Raw genomic sequence first — 16,530 nt, 5'->3', positions numbered from 1 at the left:
CTTATATGATCATCCATTTTTCTTTCACCCTCAAATATGTTACTCAGTCTGCACTGCCAGGAAGGTAATTTTATTCAAATGCATTGTCTTATTACCCAAAGCTTACCCATTTTAAGCATATATCTCTTAAAAATTTTTATGTATATGTCAGTGGAAGTCTTTCTAAAATTGATTACATCCTCTTCTGCTATCAACTGGAAGATCCTAAACACATTTTCATTTTTTATTAAGGCTTCAGACTTCATTAGCAATTTCATTTAACTAGAATCACAGCAGAGCAAGGTTCTTTGAGGTACAACGGGCTGCCACGTCTAGATGTGCTTTTCACAGCTGCTCTCTGAATCGGCTGATTTGTTTATAGTTCATCCTGAGCTGAGAAACCAGATGCCAAGCTTTCAGGAATTGTGTATTAAGTGAGTGCTCTCTGGGTAAGGGCTTGAGACACTTTTAGGAGTAAAGCGCATAAACTTTGTACTTAGAAGCCTTTTGTTTACTTCCTAGTCCTCTGAGTACTAAAGCCCCCAGGATCAGGACCGCTAGATATAATTCACCACAGCAGTGGCAGCCTTGGGGGACCAAGCAGAGAGGACTACCACGCTTAAGCACAGGCAGGGCTGTCTGAAAGCACGCTAGATAAAAAGGTCACTTGCAAGTACCCAACTTGTGTAAACATGTGAACATTTCCACAAGGAAATGAAGGACACAGTCCTAAATAACCTCTTCAGGTTTGTCTGAGGTTTAATGTGCTCAGAGCATATCCTTTCAAATAAAAACTTCTTTTCAAATGAAAAAAATGTTAACTTTCAGGGTTGCAGGTCATGCTGCAACCCTGAGCTCTTGAAAACACTTCAGACAAGTGCCAACCAGCTTTTACAGGTACTTCCAGATCTTGACTCTCTCTCCAGAGCATTAAAATATGTGAAGCCCCGTGTACCCCAGCCCATGACCCCTGCAGGTAATCCACATGGGGCAGAGTCACAGCCTAGATTCTTACTAGCTTCCAGGAAAAGCGTCATGGAGTCTCTTGCCTAACAGTTTTGTTTTAACTCTGCTACATCAGCATTCAGGAGGAAAAAAAAAAAGAAAAAGCGTTAACCAAATCCAAAGGACTAAAAAAAGGACCTCGGGGGGAAGGGAGACAAGACCAGTGGATCTGTGTGAACATTTATGCAATGAGGAACATCTGGTTTGGAGTTCTTTTGTAATCCTGTTCTGGAAATAAGTTGAACTACCAAATCCCAAGTGGTCTGACCATGACAGACACAGAAAACCTAAGAATACAGAAATTTCTCCAAATAGTGTCCAACAAAATTGTAGCCATATCAACTCTCCAAGGATATACCAATCCAGATAACCAAGGTTTCTGAATACCTATCAAGATAGATCCAAAACGTGGCGCCTGGGTGGCTCAGTCGTTTAGTGTCTGCCTTCAGCTCAGGTCATGATCCCAGGGTCCTGGGATCAAGCCCCATATCGGGCTCCCTGCTCAGCAGGAAGCCTGCTTCTCTCTCTCTCTCTCTCACTCCCCCTGCTTGTCTTCTGTGTCTTTCTCTGTCAAATAAATAAAATCTTTTTTTTAAAGACTTTATTTGAGAGAGAGAGAATGAGAGATAGAGAGCACGAGAGGGAAGAGGGTCAGAGGGAGAAGCAGACCCCCTGCTGAGCAGGGAGCCCGATGCGGGACTCGATCCCGGGACTCCAGGATCATGACCTGAGCCGAAGGCAGTCGCTTAACCAACTGAGCCACCCAGGCGCCCTAAATAAAATCTTAAACAAAAAAAAAAGATATATCCAAAATGAGCTCTTTTGGCTAGAAGTCTGAGGTTTAATCGTGTTTCCCTAACGTCTTAAATAATGTCTGAGAAACCCAATCTTTAAGTGGAGACTCAGGGACATCATTCTAAAATACTCAATCCATTACAATCATTTTCAATATATTACAGAGATAACTTAACAGCCATGGAGGTATTACTTAAGTGATACCCAAAGTCACATGCTATCCAGTTCAACAAAAATAGTTCAATTCTGTTTCTTTCTAAAATTATAATCAAGATTTCAAGGACCCCATGAGCTGTGAAAACATCTACGGGCTTTGTGCCATTTATTTTGGCCAGAAACCAACTTTTGCTTTTCTCCCAAATTCTTAATATGTTCCAGATAGGCTGTTGCCAAAGCCTCCAGTCCCTCCCCAACCAGCAAATCCAGTAGCTTCACTTCAGTTCCCATCCTTCCACAGCTCTTGCAAGCGTGCTCTTCTTCTTCCTGTACATGACAGGACTACTACCCCTCAACGGTTTCCTCTCAGGATCCCACGCGTATTCATCAGGGTTCTGAGGCACCGCCAAGGTTTCTTCTTCCTGGGCTAGCTCGCTCTCCACTTTGGTTTAAACCACCATCTTTAGGCCTGTGGCTGCCCCACCATACACACAAGTCAGCTCAGATGTTGCTCCAGCTTTCTCCTGTCTACCTGATATTTCTACTGGAGGAGTACAGGGCTCCTTAAAGGGTTCTAGACCAGAATATCTAAACCAACAGTTCCCCGAGGAACCATCCTTGCAGGGAGTCTTACTCACTTGGTCATCTTTGCCAGCAACGTATGAGAGACATAACCGTTAACCCCTCATGTGCCAGGTCCTTTCACTCCTTAAGTATCTCTATTTTTTTTTCCCTTAAGATTTTATTTGTCAGAGAGAGAGAGAAACAGAGAGAGCTCACAAGCAGGGGCAGAGGCAGGCAGAGGGAGAAGCAGGTTTCCTGTGGAGCAGGGAGCCCGATGCAGGGCTCAATCCCAGGACCCTGGGATCACGATCTGAGCCAAAGGTTGACGCTTAACTGACTGAGCCACACAGGCACCCTAAAGTATCTCTTTAAGATACACAAATCTTTATCTCTAGAGTCCTAGGCTACACTCTCTTCTCTCTCCTAGCAATGACATGTCCTCTGTAGTGTGGGCTCCTAATCTCTAGTTACTCCTCCCAGCCCATTCCATTTCACACTATGACCAAAGGGGCCTAGAAGAAATCCCCTGTACCAGTCTTGGACTTACAGTACTATGTCTCCTGACATGGCCTATTACAAAGGACCTTCTTCAACCTGAACCCAACCCACCTTTCCAGCCTCAACTTCTAGCCATTCCCTTTTCCCTGCTTTGGTCCTGTGTTACAGCAATACTCCTTCAACATCAGGCACCTCCATAATCTCACATTTGTGCATTCCCTTTCCTTGCTTCTCCATCTCCCTTTGAGACCTTCCATCCTCACCTTCCATCCATAAGACTCCCAGGATCTCTAAATATACAGCAAACTCCTCCTCTCCTCCCTCCCACTCGTCCACCCCACTGCCCTCCACCAGAGTGCAACGGTAGAGAGCTTCTCACTTGTCTTGATTTCTCTCTTCAACCCCATGACCTAACACAGGAAGTCCTTCATATATAGGAAGTACACAATATTTAATTTAAAAATTATCCATCATGGAAATAAAGCTTTTAGTGTTTTGCCATATGTAAGTAAAACTTAAAATATCAGTTTTCAAGAAAACATTTTTGCAATACCATCTTGCTTTTAATAGAAAACTTGTGAGGCTTAAATAGGCTTAAGACATTAAAAAATTTCTAGAAACCTAGTATCCACGGCTTTATAATTAGGTTACTTTGTCAGTAGCCAGTGAAGTATATTATCTTAGACCAATGCTAAAACCCAAAAGGTGACAGGGTAAGGAAATAGATTCTACCATTTCTTGTATTCATTTCCTGACTTTTATAAGTTGAATGGAATTTAGAGTATTCTGAAAGTTAAATTGTTAAAAAGACAACTAGAAACTATATATATGTAAACATTCAATTCAAAACTAAACAGTAGGTTTTTGTGATTAGTCTTACAGATGAGCAAATTGTGGTCTTAAGAATTTAAGTTCTGTATCTAAGATCACACAATCATTCAGGGGAAGACTCGGGGCTTAGACTTGCATCCTCAAATTAAAGTCTATTCATAAAATGTATGCAAACTTTTCAAATAATTCTGTTTTCACCAAATACCCAGTCACAGGATGAAAACAGGGATACTAAGTGATGAACATCATAGCATAAAGGCAAAGAAAATCCTGACTTTAAAAAAAAAAAACTTGGCTAAGGGCACCTGGCTGGCTCAGTTGGAAGAGCATGCAACTCAATCTTGGGGTTGTGAGTTCAAGGCCCATGGTGGGTGTAGAGATTACTTAAAAATAAATATTTTATTAATAAAAAATAAAAACTTGGCTAAACTTTGGTTGCTGGAGTTATCTTATAACCATGAGGGCAGCCAGCCTTTGGATAAAGTTTACAGAGAAAGGAGAACAGAGCTGAAAGGATAATGGAAAAAATGGGAACCACTTCTACTTCTGCTCAAGATGGAGTAAAAGCAACCAGTTTTACCTTCCCACCTGAAATAGCCAAAATGAGAGTATATGGAATAGCTTTCTCAAAACACTGGATAGCAGTAACACAAGGCAGAGATTCCTGAGATATAGGGGAGAAAAGCGAAGTGAGCTCTTTAATTGCCCCAACTTACTGCCTGGAAGAGAGGCTCTAGGATCATGGGCAGGAAGATGAAGCAGAACCTGGAGTACTCCCTGAATTGGAGAGAGAGAGCTGAAGGACTGAGGAAACCAAATCAATTAGAAACTTGGACTTGGACTTGATAGGACCAAGTACCACAGAGAAGAGAGCCGCACAGAATACCCGGAGATCTGCAGAGGGTTCCCCCTTAAGGATTCAGTAGTACATCAACCCATACAGAAGGCAAGTATCCAACGCTGGGGCCAAGTGTATTCCCACAAGCCAGAACAGAATAACCCCTAATTCAGGGGCAATGGGGAAAATATTCACAAAGGTCTTGCCTCAGTAGAAGGATTAGCCCTAAACTACAGACTTCTCCAGATCCGCTTAATTATAAAATCAAGACCTCAAAGGATTGAACTACCTCCAAATAACTGTATTGTAGAACAAGGCTTAAAGAATAGTTAGGAATATACAAATAAGAAGCAGCCAACAAGGTAAAATTCTTAATATCTGACATCCAATCAAAGATAACCAGGCATGCAAAGAAGGAAACTTATCCAGAAAAAAATAAAACTGAACTTAATCTTAAATAATAAAGATGAAAGAATCAGCTAAGACATTAAAACTGTTGTTATAACTGTATCCCACATATTCAAGTTTAGTAAGATTGCAGAAGATATATATATGTAAAAATCAATTTTATTTCAATCTATTAGCAATGAAGAATCAGAAACTGCAATACCATTTACAATAGGAAAAAAAAATGAAACTGACAAATCTAACAAAATATGTGAAAGACTTGTAAGTTAAAAACTAAAAAAACATGGATAAGACAAATTATAGATTTACTTGCTCATGGGTCAGAAGACTCATTAAGATGTCAATTCTTCCCAAATCGATCTACAGATTCAATGCAATTGCTGTCAAAATCCTAGGAGGGTTTGTTCTTGGTAGAGATTGCCAAGCTGGTTCTAAAAATCCTGTAGAAATTCAAAGGGCCTAGAAAAGTCACAACAAGTTGAAAAAGAAGCAATGTGGAGAGCTAACACTGCCTGATCTCACAATGTACTCTAAAGCTACAACTATAAGAAGAGTATGGTACTGGCATGAAGACAGATCAGTGGGACAGTACGAAGAATCCAGAAATAAAGCCACATGCACAGACTACTGGAATTAGACAAGCTACAAAGGCCATGTACCTCTGGCAGTGGAGAAAGGACAGTCTCTTCAACAAATGGTGCTGGGGCAACCCAAATCAAAAACCCAGACCTTACACCATAGACAAAGCTAACTCAAAATGGATCATAGACCTAAATGTAAAGCCTAAGATTATAAAACTTCTAGAAGAAAATACGGGAGAAAACATTTGTGATCTTGGATTAAAGATTTCTTAGATACCACACCAGAAGTATGATCCATTAAAGAACAAGCAGACAAACTGGACTTCATTAAAATGAACAACTTCTTCTGTTCTTCAAAAGACACCCTTATTAAGAGAATGAAAATAGACTAGGAGAACATATGTGCAATGTAACTTATCTGGTAAGAACTAGATCTAGAATATATAAAGAACTATCAAAACTCAACTAGGCAAATGGCTTTAAGCACACTTGACAAAAAAAGACATATGGATGGCAAATAATCTCACGAAAAGATACTCATCACCACTAGTCAAGGGAAATGCATATTAAAAATACAATGAAATACCATCACATACTTATTAGAATGGCTAAAATTAAAGAAACTGACTATATCAAGTATAGACAAGGATGTGGACAAACCGGTATACATGGCTGCTAGGAATGTAAAATAGTTTAACCACTTTTAAAAAGTTTGTTAGTTTCCTTAAAAAGTTAAAACAAATCAGGGCGCCTGGGTTTGGTTCAGGTCATGATCCCAGGGTCCTGGGATCAAGCCTTGCATCAGGCTCCCTGCTCGGCGTCTCCCTCTCCCACTCCCCTACTTGTATTCCTTCTCTTGCTGTGTCTGTCAAATAAATAAAATCTTTAAAAAAAAAAAATTAAAACAAATCGCTCCTAGGAAATAAGGTAGATAAAGGCATAAATCCCTACAAAGGCACACACATTAATGTTGATACAAGTTTTGTTTGTAATAGCTAAAAATTGGATACACTCCAAATAATGAATAAATTGTAGTATATCCATGCAATGGCGTATTCCTCAGTAATTCAAAGGAATGAACTACTGATACATGCAATAAAATTAATAAATCTCAAAATATATAAGCAGCTTAAAAAGCCAGACCAAAAAAGTACATGCTTTATGATTTCCTAGATATAAAACTCGAGGAAATGCAAAGTCTACTATGGTGCCAGAAAGCAGATCAGTGGTTGCCTGTGGAAGTTGGGAGGGAAGAGGGGGATTAGGAAGAGGCACAAGGACATTTTTAGAGATGATGTATATTATTTTGATTGTGGTGGTAGTTTCACAAGTATATACATCTATCAAAACTTATCAAACTAGCAAACTGTATATTTTAAGTACGTGCAGTTTACTGTATGTCAATTATATCAAAATAAAGGTGTTAGAGTTTATAAAAATTCACCTAACTTGGTTAAAGTATGTATAAACAGAGAATATTAATTAGCAAGCTTGAGAATATGGCCCATCCAATACCAGCAACGTCAGTAATGCCCCCAATATAGTTTTCTAAATTTAACAACACATTCAGATGCCTTGAGTATATAAAAAGTTCAGAAACACAAATTTATTTTTCCTTGATTTCACCACTGTGCTTTAGAGACAGGTGAATAATAAATACTGTTAAAACAATGTCCACAGTGATAGCAAAGTGAAAGATAAAACAACTTTGCTTTATAGGTCACAAAATACTCAATGACCTATGTAAGAAACCTGAACATTCCTAATGACTATCAAGAAATATTTGTACTCCATATCTAATTTTAGTCAGTGTCCAATAATGCATTTTTAAGACAAAATTTAGATTTTAAAATGCAATTTAGAAATACTATAGTTCTCAAATACCATCAACACCATCAAAAATAACTAAGCTATTTTTGATAGAATTATATTCTATCTGAAAAAACAAATTTAAGTTAACTGGTTAAAAAAATACCCACATACACGGAATGCCCCATTCCCCAATGACCATAGCCATTTATTTATTTATTTTTTAAAGATTTTATTTATTTGACAGAGACACAGCTGAGAGCAGGAACACAAGCAGGGGGAGTGGGAGAGGGAGAAGCAGGCCTCCCGCGGGAGCAGGCTCGATCCCAGGACCCTGGGACCATGACCTAAGCCGAAGGCAGGCGCTTCACGCCAGAGCCACCCAGACGCCCGCCATTTATTTTTTTAATTATTTTTTTCAAGGTAGTTAGTAGTAATATTAGTTTCAGGTGTAGAATTTAGTGATTCATCACCTCCAAACACCTGGCGCTCAACCTAAGCGCCCTCCTTAATCCCCATCACCTGTTAAAGCCATGCCCCCACCTCCCTTCCAGCAACCTTCAGTTTATGCTCTATCGTTAAGAGTCTGCTTGACCATGGCTATTTAAATGAGATAAACAGATATTTAAGAACTTCCAAGCGAATGTTTTAAGTTACCATTTATGAGTCTTCACTCAAAGGCGAGGCACTTACTTGTAAACCATTTCACCAACATTATCTCATTTCATCTTCGTAATCCTATAAGCCATTATCATTCCTATTTTATAGATAAAAAAACTGTGGTTGAGATAAAGCAATCTGTCCAAAGCTACACATTAATTTACACTCAAATGAAAATGTGTTTGTCCATTCTAGATTTATAGCTCAGTTATATTTTTTATAGGATCATAAGCTTATTAACAAGCTATGCATTTTCTAAATAGTCACTTAAGCATTCTTAACCTACACAGGCAAATCTGTCCTTCAAACTCAATGGATGACATATCAGCCCTTAACATATCCCATCCCAGTTTTATTGGCTTTATGCATGGTAAGAACACACTCAAATATTAAGGACATATATTTTCCTAAGTTCACATGCACCTCTCTGCTAACTAGAGGACAATTCACCTTCTTAACTTTAAGAGCCACTACACTGGGTTAAAAAAATTAGAAAAACTATACATTTGCTTTTAAATGTTTTCTGACACCTCTACAACCTGTAGCGTGAACTCTGTAAAAGGAGATTAGATGAAATCTCATACACATTGTAAATAATCCAAAATCTAGTATTACGTGTTTAAGAAATGGACCTGAAGTCAGACAGATTTCAATTCTGATAATGCCTCTGCTGTTAAGTAGCTGAAAGGGCCTAGCGGGCAGCTAACACTAGAGTGAATTCAAAAGTTGTACTTACTGCACACTCCAGTTAAAAACAAAATCTGCACCTGAAAAGTTTTTGTCAGCTGTGAAAAGGTAAGTGCTTTCTTTTCTGCATACGTAGAATGCTTAGCAGGCAAGAGAGCACCCAAGAAGAACCATCTTATCTCTCCCCCACCGTCCCCAACCTGGGGCAAAATGAACTGTTCTCCCGGCAACCCAGGACTTAGAACTATCTCCTAAAGAAACCATAAACGGTGGCTAGGGTTAGGACCTGTTACACCAAAGGTGAAACATGCATCTTTAAGCTGATCTGGGAATCTACACATTCATAAGGTTGTCACAGGAAAATACCTTTGATTTCCAAAAGGCCAGCAGACATACACCTTTAGAATACAACCCATTTTTACTACAGCGATTGGTGGCAGCCTTGGCTTTACTCAACAGTCTAAAGACTATCTGCAGGTAAATTTCAAAAAGTAACATTCTGGTTTGAAATATGTACATTTAAAGAAAAAATCTTATTGAAACTGTTCTTACTCAAACAATAAAAGCTAGGAGAGTCCAACCCCGTCATTTTCCACAAGAGGAAACTGAGGCTCACAATCACACAGGCAGTTTGGCAGGCCCTGGAATACAAATCCAGGGTTCTGATAAACACTACCAGATATAAATACTGTCCTAGTAACCAGGGCTGAGCATTTCCAAAAGTGGCAGGGTCTCCTAACCACAGTTTTAAGGGTTTTGTTATTTTAGGGGGGGGGGGCAAGGAGGAAGCTTCTAAGACCAAAACTTCCCACAAAAAGCAGTAATTTGGTATCACACCAAGCAGTCCAACATATCACATCTCAAACACCATTTTCGGTCTGGCGAGGCCATCCTCCATCTCCAGGGCCACACCACCCACCACACCCTTCTCCACTTTTATCTGCCCAGCCTGTTTCTCAGTTACTTCTCAAGGCTTCTGCATACGATACACGCATGCTTGCTGCCTGGCCTTGCCTACAGACTTCTACTTCGGCAGATGTGATCCGTGAGTTCCTATGCGTACGCAATGGCGCCAACACTGGAGTAGTTAACTTCTCTCCTGCTCTTTTTCAAAGGCTCAGCTCATCAAGGAAGCCTCCCAAAATAAATGTGAGAGTCTGGCTTTCAAACTCCTTAAGTGGCAACCATACTAAGAAATAATTTACGTGCGGGGCGCCTGGGTGGCTCAGTTGGTTGGGCGACTGCCTTCAGCTCAGGTCATGATCCTGGAGTCCTGGGATCGAGTCCCGCATCATTGGGCTCCCTGCTCAGCGGGGAGTCTGCTTCTCCCTCTGACCCTCCCCCCCCTCATGCTCTCATTCTCTCTCTCAAATGAATAAAATCTTTTTAAAAAAATAATTTACATGCGACTCAATACAGACCTGCTCACATGCACCCTCAAATAACTCAAAAGTTTGACATGCTATACTTGCTATTTATGACAAAGTGGTCCCTCTTCATCCAATTCCATTTCACTTTTTTTTTTTTTTTTTAAGTTCTGGAGAGAAAAAATGTCTACGGAGAACCTAAACGTGTTTCTCAACCCGCTAATGGATCATGACCTGCAGTCTGAAAAATAATGTTCTGTAACATAAGAGCGATTACTTTGACCTGATACTGGAGGCATCAGCAAATATTTAGGCATGAGACTCCCCACCCTCTTCCAAAACCTCACCTCCTCCCCGCCCAGTCGTAGAGATACCACAACGGAGAATTCGTTTCTGCAATACCACAGGTCAGGGATGGGAGGAAGAACCAACTTCAGCGGACTAAGGTTAAGTGCCATTTCAGGAGTAAAAAGTAGAGCAAGGGTTTTTTTTTTTTTTCTCCTTTAACCATCTGAGCAGCCTTCACAATCTGAATTCTTCCCTATGTGTCAGGCTGCCTATTTCCGACTGGACCGTCAACACTTGTGGGCAGGAATTTTACTCTTCTTGAAAATTCTACACTCCACCCCTATACATAATTGAAGCAGAATTTAAAGTTATGAGAAGTGTGTTATTTTTAATATCTAAGATAACTTTTCTACTTCATGGTTTCTGTTGGACAGTAAATTTCCCACTCCAAAAGATGCTGGTTTATTAGGGGGGGAAAAGAAGCAAAGAGATGTGGGGCAGGAAAAAAAAAAACAGGGGGTCGGGGATAGAAGACAGATTAAATGCACACAATACATAAATGAACATACACAGTGTCAGATGCTATGAAGCAACAAGGAACTTTAGAATAAAACTGAAGAATTACCAAACACAATACTGTACCCCTTTTCTGTCCAAAGTATAACAAACCCCTTCTAGTATAAATGTGAATTACTATTATACTTTTCTAACTTAAAACACAATTCCACTGTAAAAAGCAAAATTATCTCCCAACTTTAGAAACAAACTAATTTTGTGAGGAAACAGATTCTGCATTGGCATAGCACCACCCTGACGCTTGGGTCAAGGGCAGTAACATCAGCGAAAAGAAATTTACACCTGAGCAAGCCATGGAACACAAATGGTGAAAACAGATGCACTTTCCAAAAAGGCATTTAATTATTTAAATAGCATCTACATGTGACTTTTTAAAAACGGGAAGGGAGAGCACAAAAAGATTTGGCAGAAGAAAACTAAATCTAAAGGGGGCAATGCTTTCCAGATCATTCCAAGAAACAATGGTTCAACAAACTGAAAAGGCAAAGACATTTCAGCTCTAGGCAGAACACATGTTGAAACACTGATTTGTAAAGTTTAGACACTGGATCCAGGCCTCGGAAAGGCACCAACAAATCCCAGTTGCGAGGCTTCAAGAGTTCCCATTTAGAATTAAACAGGAACAAGAAGTTTCCTCCCCTTTAGGAACACCGAGCCGTAATATCTGTTCTATGCCTATAAAGTGAAACGGGGAGGGTGAGGAAGGGCGTAGAGAGTGCGAGAAAGCCCATGAGAAGCAGCTGGGGTTTTAAAAGTAACCTGCATGCGATGGGGCAGAAGCGAACATCCTGAAGACCTGATTGCTAGCAGCAAGGCCGTTCTAGGACAACTTGGTCCCTTTCTCACTGATCCGAAAAGCGCATTTTGACACCTGACGCTAGATCGCGATACGCGGCCGGCAGATATACCAGACTGAAAACTCCTGAAAGCACCAAATGTCACACTTGCTCACGCTCGCACCCTCCCAGAGCCTAACCCATTTGTTGAATGAAGGGAAAATCCTAAGAATGAATGAATGGGATAGAGAAGTCTAGTGAGAAGGCTCGGGCAGGGCCCCATGTTCGGGAGAGCCCCGGACACCGGCCCGGTGAGGGCAGGGACAGCGTGCCGGGGCGGAGACGCATCTGGGGACCCTCGGGGCGCACCGCAGGACGCGGACCGCCGTGGGGGCGCGGGGCGCGCCTCGCCGAACAAAGGAGAGGCGGAGTGGCCTGACAGGGGCGCCCGGCGGGGGCGGAGGCCGCGGGCGCTCACCTCGTCGCCCCACTTGAGCACGTCCTTGTGCCGGTCCTTGACGGCGTGGTAGATGTGCAGGAACTGGAGGATCCCGTGCCGCCGCACGTGGTCGGCGTGGCGCTTGGTCTCCTCCCAGCTCAGCGGCGAGCCCTGGGACAGCAGCCCCATGGCTGCCCCCTCCTTCTCCTCGGGGCTGACGGCGGCCGCTCGCTCAGGCGCAAGCCGGACACTCAGCTGCCCGCAGAAGGCGGCGGCGGCAGCGGCCGCTCCGCCCCGCGGGGGCGCCCTTGGGCCGCAGCCGGCGGAGGGACGGTCCGCTCCGCTCCCCTGCGCGGGGTCCTTGCTGCCCAGGTGACCGACTCAGGGGTCCGGCGCGCCGCGCGGACACAGGCAGAGGACGGGAGGGCAGGCTGGGCGGCTCTCGGCCCGGTGGCCTCGCCCCTTGCCCGCTCCGGCTCCCGCCCCGCTCCTGCACCCAGGCGGCGGCGACGGACCCCACAGGCACTGTGCGGCAGCGGCTCTCGCTTCTCTTTACCGGTGTCGTGCACTAGCTTCTTCCTACTTGTGACCAAGACCTGCGCCGCCACAGAGCATGCCCAGTCTTCCTATCGACTCACAGCTCCAGAGCGCGATCCGTCGCTCCGGATTTTAAAGACTACGGGCGGGGGCGGGGAAAGAAGGCGGTGCAGGCGAGGAGGCGTGGCCGAGCGCCCAAAGAGGCTCAAAGAAGGCCTCGGAGGAGGCGTGCGCAGGCGTGATTGGGGCGGAGTCAAAGGGGCGGGGGCGAGTGAGGTCTGGCATGCTTTAAGCAAAGGAGGTACGTAAAAACCTGTGTTCTCTAATCCAAAGAGATAAACTTTGTGTTGCGGAAAAAATTTGGTTTTTGGAATTAATAACAACCCACCATATTCTTTTTGAGGTGAGAAAAGGCCTCACGCTTATAAAAAACAGATGAGAGCTGCAGGGTATGGTAATAACTCCATAGCTTGGGAGTCAGATGAAACACTTGTTAAATTCTAGTTTCCACTATTTACTGTGAGATCTTGGGCACGCTATTTCCGTACCGGTGTAAAATTATATTAATTCTATCTTTTATGGATGTTGTAAGAGTGTGCACGATGCAGACATGCAGAATCTATGGCCAATAAATTACCTGGTTATTAAGAGGAATCGATTTGTCTACAAGTTTTCTGTATATACAATGTGTAAATATTACAAGCATTTGTGTATTCTCTAAATTAATTATCTGATGAGATAAAGTCTTTGGATGGCCCAGACACCATTCATTGCAACGAAAGGGACTTTGTCAATGTCTCCAGATGGATTTTTTGAAGGAATCATCTCCAAAAGCATATCCCTCATCCAAACCTAATATTCATCCAGTATGTGACTAAAATGATGTTCACGTGAGCTTACCAAGGAGAAGATACTAGAAACAACTGGAGTTGACCCTATCCTGGTGTGAAAGAGAAAGGAGGTACCTCACCCGCAGAAATCTGTGTTGACAGAGTGATGATGTGTCAAGGAGGGAAAAGGTGACAGCAACTAGATCACATATGTACTGAGGCCAGAAAGTGTGTACCCACTTCCATCAACTACAAAGTTAACATTTAGTAAGTACTCATTAACTGCTGAATGGATATAGGGTAGTAGGAGTCTCTTCTCCCACATCCCTTCATAGTGGATGTGCCCCACTCAGGGATTGGGGACATGGATACCCAAGGTCTGGCTGTAATTTCCACAGTGGAGTGTGTGTATGTGTGGGGTGTGGGTGGGGGCGGGGCTGTGGGGGTGTTTGAAGCTCAGGAGATGTTTCAATCCCCAGCTCACAGCAAGAATAAAAATCAAGCCTCGTTTTAATTTGTTCACGGCTAACTCAGCAACCTCAGCTTCTGCACCCACTCTTCCTTGTACCCTCTGCACCAGTATTGTTTGGTCCTGGCTTTCCACCGTTTTTTCCTGCTTGGAATTCTCCACCTGACACATTCCTGTTTATCTGTTGAGTCCCAGTTATTCCTCTCCTTAATTTGGTTGCATTTGTGCATGCATCTATTTCTACATTAGGATAAAATCATTTTAAAAATATCTCCACAAAAAAAAAAAAATATCTCCACACTAGTGACTTACTCGGGAGAGATGACTTATGCCTTTTGATTTTTTTTTTTTTTTAGAACAGCGCTTGTATAAATCTTAGCTTCCTATGGAAGGCAGGGAGTTTGGGGAGCTGGGGGGAGCAGTGTTGCTCATTTCACATGCAGGTGAGGCATTAAAAGATCATTTTTTATTCTCAAAATCTTATCTCACATTTGCACCATCAACCACATGTGGCTACCAAACATTTGCAACATGGCTAATTTGACTGTAAAACTGAATTTTAGTTTTATTTTAATCCACTTAAATGTAAATTTCAAAATTGATATTCCATTTCAATACTGGAACACTTTTACATAAATTTGGAGCAGGTTGGGAATGTGAATTTACTTTTTTGTCTGTTAATTTTATGACATGGAAATACAGATCAAGTATTTCCAATGAAAATTTAGTGGCCTAGGAGATGTACTGTGAGTGTAACACACATGCTAGATTCAGACAGTACAAACATAGAAATGTAAATATTTCATTAATAATCTTATATTGACCACATGTTGCTGTAACAGTATTTTGGATATATTAAGATACCGTAGTGTTTAAATTAATACACCTGCTTCTGTTTAGTTTTTAAAGGTGGTTAATGGGAAATTTAAGATTATCTCTCGCTCGCATTCCTCTTAATTGAAACAAGAGCAGGTGTAGACATTTACCCTTTGCAACGCACACACTTTCCTCCTACACCTGCTGGATTTCCTCACAATACCTGAAGCTGGGCTCTTGGGAGAATATCAGTTCCGTTTTAATGGACAAGGGTGGTTCAGTAAGAGACCAAGTTCAAGTTTAGCGAAAGCTCTACGTGGTACTGAATGTAGTGACAGTTACCACTGTAATTTGAGTCATTCAGCCCCAGGTTCCAGTTGACCCAAAAGGGGGCCTCTCCTACCCGAAATCTGAGCCAGTACCCTGAAGAGACCCCCGGCTCTGTTCAATCTCAAATCAGGTGCAGCATGGTGGCACTATCGGTCTGTTATGTCAAAGTTAAACCACGGCCGCCACAGTGCCTTTACCAATTGCTGTTAAGGGGCGGGGAGAAACCCACCACAGCTTAACAGAAAGTCACATTCAACAAATCAATCCCCTTTATTTTGACAGTGTTTTTTTTTTTTAAGATTTATTTATTTGACATAGAGACAAGGCGAGAGAGGGAACACCAGCAGGCAGAGTGGGAGAGGGAGAAGCACGCCCCCCGCGGAGCAGGGAGCCCAACGCGGGGCCCGATCCCAGGACCCCTAGACCACGACCTGAGCCGAAGGCAGACGCTCAACGACTGAGCCACCCAGGCGCCCCTTGACAGTGTTTTTCACTTTTCGGTTTACTTCTCCTTCTGTACTTCTACGAGTAGGTTTTCAGCGACCAGCTCCGGACAGATCTTTTACGGGTTTAATGATCGCTGAGGGGAAAAGGCGCCAGTAGACTGCAGAACCAGCTCTTCTCCAAGCCTTGCTCAATGGCGGATTCCTATTCACATCTTCTGCGTAGAAAACCTGGACTCAGTCAGCCTGAACCTACCACTGCCAGCCGCGATCCAGACAACGCTTCCCCGCCTCCTACCCCAGCGACAGCCGCAAGCCCCGCCTCCAGGGCCGCCCGGAAAACCCGGACCGTGGAGCCGGGAGGCTGGCGACTCGGCGCCACCGCGGGGCCCAGCTGAGCATGCTCGAAGAGCGGCTCAGTCGCGGGAGGAAGCGGCGCGGGCCGCGGGCGCTGCACGCCGCGTCGTTGTTGTGATCCAGCCCCCGCCACATGACTGCGCGGGCCCGCCTCCAGGCGCGCGGTGCCGCCTCCTAGTGACTCAGCACTTTGTGCCGGTTCCGTGCGAGAGGTCAATGCCGGGGATCCTGCTCGGGGGCAGAGTCACGGCCCCTCCACTCTTCACACTTCCCCACCCACACCCACACCCCCACCCCGGCTGCTGTTCAGAGTGTTGCAGCAGCCATTTCAGACTCGTTGATTTTCCGGCCTCCCTGCAAGGAGGAAAAAATACATTTCCCTGTAATCACGCCGGTTCCAATTTTCCCTGAGTCAGCAGCTCCGCAGAGATCGCGGAGCTGGCCTCGCAGAGATCAAATGGAAGAAAGCAGAAGGGTTGTGCCTGAGGGTC

At 43.3% G+C, this 16,530-nt stretch overlaps 1 protein-coding gene across 2 annotated transcripts in view; it reads right to left on the bottom strand.

Moving 5' to 3' along the window:
* The window catches only part of GCLC (glutamate-cysteine ligase catalytic subunit), a 48,474-nt gene extending 35,579 nt beyond the window's left edge, over positions 1 to 12,895 (bottom strand). The window contains exon 1 of one of the 2 annotated variants that reach the window (XM_027601785.1): positions 12,297 to 12,895. In XM_027601785.1, the coding sequence (XP_027457586.1) occupies positions 12,297 to 12,446 (150 nt within the window). In that variant the 5' untranslated portion in view covers positions 12,447 to 12,895. The remainder of the gene's footprint in view (positions 1 to 12,296) is intronic. The other variant, XM_027601784.1, reaches the window with a different exon arrangement.
* Between the last annotated feature and the right edge of the window lie 3,635 nt (positions 12,896 to 16,530).

Source organism: Zalophus californianus, chromosome 7 (assembly GCF_009762305.2).
Source record: "Zalophus californianus isolate mZalCal1 chromosome 7, mZalCal1.pri.v2, whole genome shotgun sequence".
NCBI lineage: Eukaryota > Metazoa > Chordata > Mammalia > Carnivora > Otariidae > Zalophus > Zalophus californianus.
This window is presented reverse-complemented; position numbering and strand designations above follow the sequence as displayed.